Source organism: Quercus lobata, chromosome 2, assembly GCF_001633185.2.
Source record: "Quercus lobata isolate SW786 chromosome 2, ValleyOak3.0 Primary Assembly, whole genome shotgun sequence".
Lineage (NCBI taxonomy): Eukaryota > Viridiplantae > Streptophyta > Magnoliopsida > Fagales > Fagaceae > Quercus > Quercus lobata.
Genome location: NC_044905.1, coordinates 98,113,971 through 98,121,781, shown reverse-complemented (window position 1 = coordinate 98,121,781; position 7,811 = coordinate 98,113,971). Strand labels below are relative to the sequence as shown.

At 33.2% G+C, this 7,811-nt stretch overlaps 1 protein-coding gene across 1 annotated transcript; it reads left to right on the top strand.

The window, feature by feature from the left end:
- Positions 1 to 445: 445 nt before the first annotated feature.
- Positions 446 to 6,967, top strand: LOC115977440 (serine carboxypeptidase-like 13). The gene is made up of 14 exons (XM_031099283.1): positions 446 to 714; positions 862 to 1,007; positions 2,999 to 3,075; positions 3,243 to 3,365; positions 3,643 to 3,745; positions 3,836 to 3,873; positions 4,022 to 4,123; positions 4,678 to 4,764; positions 4,853 to 4,999; positions 5,329 to 5,400; positions 5,474 to 5,592; positions 6,077 to 6,190; positions 6,301 to 6,355; positions 6,433 to 6,967. Exons 1-14 carry the CDS (start codon positions 572 to 574, stop codon positions 6,514 to 6,516), a joined length of 1,410 nt encoding a protein of 469 aa, XP_030955143.1. The 5' UTR covers positions 446 to 571; the 3' UTR covers positions 6,517 to 6,967.
- The last annotated feature ends 844 nt before the right edge of the window (positions 6,968 to 7,811 follow it).

Sequence of the window (7,811 nt, the reverse complement as noted above, 5' to 3'; positions counted from 1 at the left end):
GTGGATTATGTTACTTGTCTATCATGAAAACCTTATAATTTCTCTATAATGAGAAATATCCAAAAAAAGTTAACTGTTAACCCAATTGCTCTTATCTCTTCTCTCTCAATTCTCTCAACTCAGGAGGCTTAGTTAAGTAACTGTTTTTCTTCGCTCTTCTAAATTCTGATTAGCCAAGAACTTAACAGAATTCGTACCGCATGCATGGAACCTGCATGTAAAAAAGTTGGTTGTACCTATCTAATTTAGTATATATTCAGATTGATAGTTCATAAGTTTGAATGGCAAGTAGAGAGAACCTCAGTTGTACCTATCCACGTTATCTTAGGTGTTGGCACGACCCGCCGTCCCTTTACGATCATAGACGAGTCGCCTTTCACACCTGACAGGACGAGTACTTTAATATCATGAAAAAGTAAAGTGAAGCCCAAGTCCTATAAAAAGCCCAGATGGCAATATTTTAATCGAAAAAATAAGTTGCTTGTTTCTATTCACTATAGACCTAAAGCTAGCTGGTCTTACCCTTTTCCTTTCCCTTTAATTTCCCCCATTTTTTCATTCACCAGAGACGATGTTGAACTCAAATGGTTTCTTACCTAGGCAATATTTGCAACTTTTTGTTCTATTGCTTTCAGCTGGCATTGCAATGTCAGGCTCAGTTGTCAAGACTCTACCGGGTTATTCCGGTGATCTCCCATTTACACTTGAAACTGGGTGAGCTTCTTTTTTAACAAGTAAAATATACGTAATGTTGCTTTTTAACTTCATAAAAGTTCAATGCAATCTGTTGGTAACAACATTGAGCTCTGGGGGTTCGAGTAGTATTAAAAAGAAACCACTGACATTGGTTTTTGGTGGCAGATATATTGGGGTTGGGAACACCGAAGATGTGCAGCTATTTTACTATTTTGTTGAGTCTCAGAGGAGTCCAGCACAAGACCCTGTTGTGCTCTGGCTTACCGGAGGCCCTGGCTGTTCTACTCTCTTGGCATTCTTTTATGAGAGTGGTATTTTTTTTTATACTACTGCAGAATCTTGCCCAGCTTTAGAAAGGCTTTTAATATATATATATATATATATATATATATATATATAGAGGGTTGGATTCAAGTTACACTTGGTTACACCACTCAATATTTTTTAATTGGATGTGAATATTGACAAATCCACTGTTAAATTACATTATTTTCATATATTCTTTATACTTGCAAAATTTCAAGGTGATCAAAGATTAATAGCCATGTCATTAATAAAATGTTAAAATTCAAGTTTTTGTAGTTAAAAATAATGTATAAAAGATGAGTTTATGGATCAAATGGTAAATAATATCTGATTAATATGAAAATTGACATGCATGTTAAGAATATATAGAACATATAATTCAACGATTGGATTTTCAAAATATTAATTCAATAACAAGTTATTGGATGATGTAACATTACTTAGAGTTACATTGAATATAACTTAAACCTAATTTAATAAGTGCTTTTAGTTCCTAAAGTTTCACATAAGCGATACTCCTTTTTGAAGTTTGAAAAATGAGTATTATTAATTTTTCTGTTGACTTTTATTAGCATTTTTTTAATAAGTGCTTTTAGTTCATAAAATTTCACATTAGCGTTATTGATTTCTGAAGTGTGAAAAATAAGTATTATTAATTTTTCTGTTGACTTTTGTTAGCATTTTTGCTCATTTGCCTAACGAAACAATGAAGTAACTTTATTTTTTAAGTGGTGTGGCAGTATTTTAATATTAAAAAATTAAAATGGGGATGGCCTTTTCTTGTTAGCTTTTGTATTCCTCTGTTTGGTTTGGTGTGTTTTTTTTGTCTTTATGGGGTAAACACTGTTGGGTGTTTCTTCTTTATACTTGTGTACCTTGTTTACGTTTATTAATAAAGTTCTGTCGTTTTATCAAAAAGAAAAAATAAAGCCAACTCAGCCAAATTGACCGGTCACCTAAAAGAGTCCCAATAAGTACTCTCTTGCCCCGCCATCCACCGTCCCTGTACTTTGCCCAGCCACCCATGGCGCCACTATCCCCAACAAGATGGAGGTCCTCCAAAAGTCCCAGGATGCTATCGAATCTCCCCATGAAAATTTCATCTCGACATTGATTTGTTATTTCTAGTGTGGGTCTCTGTTCAAATTTTGAAGTAAGATGCCATGGGAAGTGTGGGTCTTCGAATCTTAGTTTTAAGTAATTACTAGTGTGGGTCTTTATTTTATTTTATTTTTCTTTTAGTTATACGGTATTGAGTTAATGTTCAAAGTTGAATTTAAAAAGCTTAAACTGTGGTGGGTATGTCAAATTTGAAGCAGTAGTGTAGTGTCGGTATCTCAAGTCTTTTTTATTACTTATCAAGCAAAATTTGCTTCATTTTGTGGTGATATTGTTTAGTGCAAAAATTCTTCTTGTTGTTGCATATAGCCAAGAGATTCGAGGATATGGTGTTCACATCCTGATCTTTGGAAGTCTTGTTGGGGATGGTGTCACTTAAATAATGTCACATTGTCACTTCATTGGTCGTTAGCCTCATAAATAAAAATACTAACAAAAGTTAATAGAATGATCAATAATACTCATTTTTTAAACCTCAGTGACTAATAGCACTCACTTGAAATTTTAAGAACCAAAAGCGCTCATTAGATAAACTTAAAGGACTAATATTGTAGTTTTGTCTATATAATATAGTCTTTATACTTGATAGGCTTCAGCCTTTGAGTTTCATTTGTTGGGCTGAGTTTCTGTGATCCAAGTCCACAATGGTATGTTGAGTGGTTATCTTCCTTTTATAGATACAAAACATTTACTTTATGATAATTATTTTTATTATAAGGTCAAGATATTAATTATTTTCCGTCTATACGAGCGAGAATGAGTGATTAGTATTACTTCAATAATATAATTATATATAAAAAAAAATGTGTGACATATTGATGAAACTTACAAAATTAAAAGCCTTGCCACTTTCTTTTTTATTTTCAATTTCGTGCAGGTCCTTTGGGTTTCACTTACTCTGATTACAATGGGAGCTTACCTTCCCTTCATTTGAACCCATACACGTGGACAAAGGTACGAAGTTAAACTCAGCAGAAAGTACACTGAATTTTTATTTTTATTTTGGTCACGCAGAATTTTAGACTTTGTACATCAAATATATATATATATATATATATATATTTATATATAATCTTAGACTTTCTCGTCATATAACTTAAGGGTGGCAACAAATTTTGCAGGGCCTCAACATAATATATGTGGATGCACCGGTTGGCACAGGATTTTCTTATTCAAACACCTCAGAAGGCTACGCCAGTGGGGACGTAAAATCAGCAGTACTCACCTATGAGTTTCTAAGAAAGGTGTATAATACTTAATTTTTCTTTTTCGGTAAAAAAAACACGTCTAATAAACTCAAGAACATTTGCTCTGATATTATAATAAATTATCAACTGTCGCAAAAAGCTAAGCTATTAAGAAATGATAAATTTAATCCTTTTAACTATTAATCTAATGTTTCTTGAAAAGCTCACTAAGACACTTAAGCATGATGGATTGTATTAGATTGTTTGATTCATATAAATATCAAATACTTTAATCCAAATCTTTCGGACTTTGAAATCACAAACTGTAATGCAGTGGATGCTGGAGCACCCACAGTTCAAGACAAATCAACTCTATATAGGTGGAGATTCGTATTCAGGCATAACTGTTCCTTTGGTTGTTATGGAAATATTACAGGGTAAATTATGTTCATAAGAACCAGTGTCTAAAATTTAGGGTGAGCTTTTTTTTTTTCACATTGGGACAACTAATAATTATGGAATTTCAGGCAATGAAATTGAAGGCATTCCACGCATGAATCTGAAAGTAAGTAATTTAATTCTGTAACATGAGTTAGTTCAGTAAATTTAGGTTTTATCTCCTTTATTCTAGAGGTATAATTATTTTCTTTCTTATTTTGAGTTCCATGAAAAGCAAGTTATTCTAATAAGTGATGTACTTTGAATTGGAACAGGGTTATGTGCTTGGGAACCCAAAAACAGATACTTACCTTGATACTAATTCAAGAATTTCCTTTGCTTACCACCTAGGTCTTATTCCAAATGATCTCTATGAGGTGAGTTGATGACAAATCATATTCTGTTATCCTCCCCCACCCCCAAATATTATGAGACGAGAGAGGTCAAGCCTTGGTGTGATGGCGAGTGCCTTCCACCTTAAGGTTGCCATTAATCACTTCTCTAAGATCTGGCAAAAATATAAACTTTGTGCACTGAATGACCTTCTTTATTTTAAATTCTAAGATGAGCCCATGGATCAATATAAACATGTCAATCTTGAGGCTCATAAGTTTTTAGCAGTTGAAGTGATGGTGCATACATCCAAATATTTATGTTCTTGTCCAAAGAAATTGTTTCCACTTTCAGATTGAAATTTTATTTTTCAGTTTAGCAGTTTAAACTAGGCCTAAAATTTGGAACTTCTTAATTGGTTTCTGGACCACTCACCCAAATTTTGTATTATGTCTGCTTATATAATATTACATTGCAATTGATATAATATATATTACTTGATTATTGTTTTACGTTTCCTTTTTATGCTTCAAGATGTTACTTCCTTTAAATCATTTTATGGTATTGTTTTAGTCTCTAATCTCGTATACTATTCTAGAATGTTAAAACAAGCTGCAATGGCGATTTTGTGAATGTGGATTCAAGCAATGAACAATGTGAATATGCTCTTCTAATCATCAAAGAGGTTAGCAAACTGACACAGTTGTCTCACAATGTCTTCATCAATATAGCTAACTTTGGCAGAGAGGATAAGTGACCTTTTAAAAATGCAGTTAATCCTTGAAATAAATCTTCAACACGTTTTGGAACCTTCATGCTCAATGACATCCCAGAAATCAAATTCGGAAAGAAGATCACTAAGAAAACAGTCCAAAGATCTTCTCCTTTCACAGCCAAAAGGTTCTGCATATTGGTGTCGGGTAACTCTCTAATATGCATGTGTGTGCATGTGTTTGACTTCGCTTTTGTGTGCATGTATGTGTGTTTGTGAAAGGCGCGGTTTATCCTCTCCATTTGAAATGGATCAATTTCATGGTTCGGATTATATTTTACAAATCTAAAGATGCATCTAGTGAATTGTCATGTAACATTCAAAATGATGTAGCATTCTATACACTATAAGATCTAGGAAATAAAATCTTAGCCCTGAAATAGACTTTCTTCATTTCAATCTTGTTGTTCTACTTGTGCAAGCAGCATTTTACCTCCTTAAATGAGTTCAACACATAATTTATTTACTATTTGTCAGAACTATCGACATGTTCTTTGTGGCATCTGGGCAAACGATAAGACTGTCCAAGAAGCTCTTCATATTCGAGAGGTAAGTGAAAGTTATGAGTTATAATATTCCATCATAAAAATTCTCTACACAAGAACTGTATAATGCTAATTAGGGAACAAAGGACCAATGGAAGATGTGCAACAGCAGTTTGTCTTACACTCAGGAGTTCTCAAGTGTTATTGCTTATCACCAAAATTTTACTCAAGCAGAATTAAGAGCTTTAATATACAGGTAAATTTACCTCATAAATGTGCAAATCTCAGCCATTAACTGGATACAGATATAATATATATTAAATAGCATATTAACTCTAGTAAACTATTTAGGTTTTGTGGTCCTATGAGAAACATGGTTCAGAAAGCTATCTAAGCTTTATAAATTCACTAGATAGCTGAGGAAACCAGAATAAAGTTGAATTGGTGAGCTTAATGGCCACAGCAACATAATGATGTAGGAGGTAGGAACTAGATAAAATTGTTTAACCACTTGACTGCAAGAGGGTATTGAAATAGATTCATCAATTAAATTTCAAATCTAAAGGTATCTCTAGTACCACATTATAACATGACACTCTGTACATTGTCAAATTCTAGAAATTGAGTCCATTTAAAATGAAATGAAGATGATTCCATTCTGTCCATATCACGTTTTTAGGGACCAGTAGTCCTGAGTTATTTCAGCTCTTCTTATAAATTTCATTTTTGAATTCTCACAGTGGTGATCATGACATGTCTATTCCACACATTGGCACACGAGAATGGATAAGATCATTTAATATGACTCTAATGGATGCATGGCGAGCCTGGTTTGTTGATGCTCAAGTTGCAGGGTTGGTGTTAAATTTTGCAAAAATGATGCATTTTATTCCTTTTGTTCTTAACTTTGAGATATGTACAATTAGCCCAAAGTCAGTCACTTATACTTACCTGTTTCAATTAGATACACCGAGGAGTATTCAGAAAATGACTATGTTCTAACATTTGCAACCATAAAGGCAAGAAAAACCCTTAACCTGACTTCCCCCATGATGGATTGGAATAAGTGCTTACAGTATCTTTTCTTATTGTACAGGGAGGGGGTCACATAGCTGCAGAATACAAGCAGAAGGAGTGTGCTGCCATGCTTGATAGATGGTTCGCCTATTACCCTTTATAGTTACTTGGGAGTTGCACCATGGAGCTATTTGATAATTATTTATAGATAACTTTTATTCAGTTCTACTTAGTATTAGAACATGAGAAAAAATTCACTAAGGATCTGGTGTCTAAGATCCAACAAGCCTAATGTGATGTCAGTCCGGTCCGAAAACTTTCCTTGAAGATCAGAACAAAAGTCCATTATTTAAAAATGTTTTTTTTTTAATTAGTAAAGTCAAATAGTCTTTATTTAGTGTCTCCTAGGATAAATCAGACTTTATGTTTTATTTTTCCTAGGCAGACAAATACTTTATTGTGTTTCTAAGTTCTTAGGCAAACAAGGACTTTGGTCAGATTAAGTAAATGTATTTATTATTATTTTCGTTTTCCTATACTTGAGGGCTCTTCCAAGCTATATTTAAGCCTTTTGGCTGAATTAAATAAAAATTAGTGTATTTTCAGATTAAAAACCTTGTGTTTTTTAGAAGATAAATTTTTCTAAATTATCTCTTATCCCTTGGGTGGATTCTTTTGGGTGGCAAGTATCAGTTTTTGTATCTCTTGGGTGGTGTTAATCTGTATCCCATAGAGTGGAGAACCAAAATAATTCTGTATACTTAGTTAAATTCTTTTGGGTGGTGTTATTTGTTTCCCTTTTGCTTTACTTTGGTGGTGAGCTTATCTATCCTTTAAATTATTGTGTGTTTTTCTTATCCCATAAAACCAAAAAATATAAAATATATTTATCCAGCAAATCCTCATTTATCATTTTGGTTAAGTTTGGGTTGCCCCATACGAATTTGGTATCAGTTGGTATTAGAGCTTTGGTTCAATGGCTGGACATTATCGACATGGAAACAGTGGTGAGATACACGAGAGGGATCATCGAGATTTTGAAATGGATGATTTATGGAGACAACTTTAGCAACTCTAGGAGCGTTTGGAGTTTTACGAGAATGAAGGGCGAGGTCCCAGATGTTGAAACCATATTTTATTCGGCCTTGATTCACACATCGAAACAAAGACTAGAAAAATATTAAAAAAAATTATAAAATGCCAAATCATGAATTTCAAAGCCAAAAAGGGTAAAAATAAATACAACACACTTGAATGGTGAATCAAAAAGTCACAACATTTGAAAAACCCATTTTACAGAAAATCTAACCAAAACCGTAACCAGGTAAGCTCAAAAAGTTGACTTTTTGATCTTACCGTTGGATCATATTGAATTTTGGACCATTTTGTAGGGCATATTTTTCCCTTCGAAATGATAGTTTATAAGCCAAAATCAGAGTTAAAATGGATGAGATATCA

Excerpts from the sequence above, each read along its gene's own strand:
- LOC115977440 (XM_031099283.1), top strand. The coding sequence starts at position 572 with ATGTTGAACTCAAATGGTTTCTTACCTAGGCAATATTTGCAACTTTTT. Across the intron at positions 3,366-3,642 it reads CCTATGAGTTTCTAAGAAAG|TGGATGCTGGAGCACCCACA; the intron begins GTGTATAATACT and ends ACTGTAATGCAG. Across the intron at positions 3,746-3,835 it reads TGTTATGGAAATATTACAGG|GCAATGAAATTGAAGGCATT; the intron begins GTAAATTATGTT and ends ATGGAATTTCAG.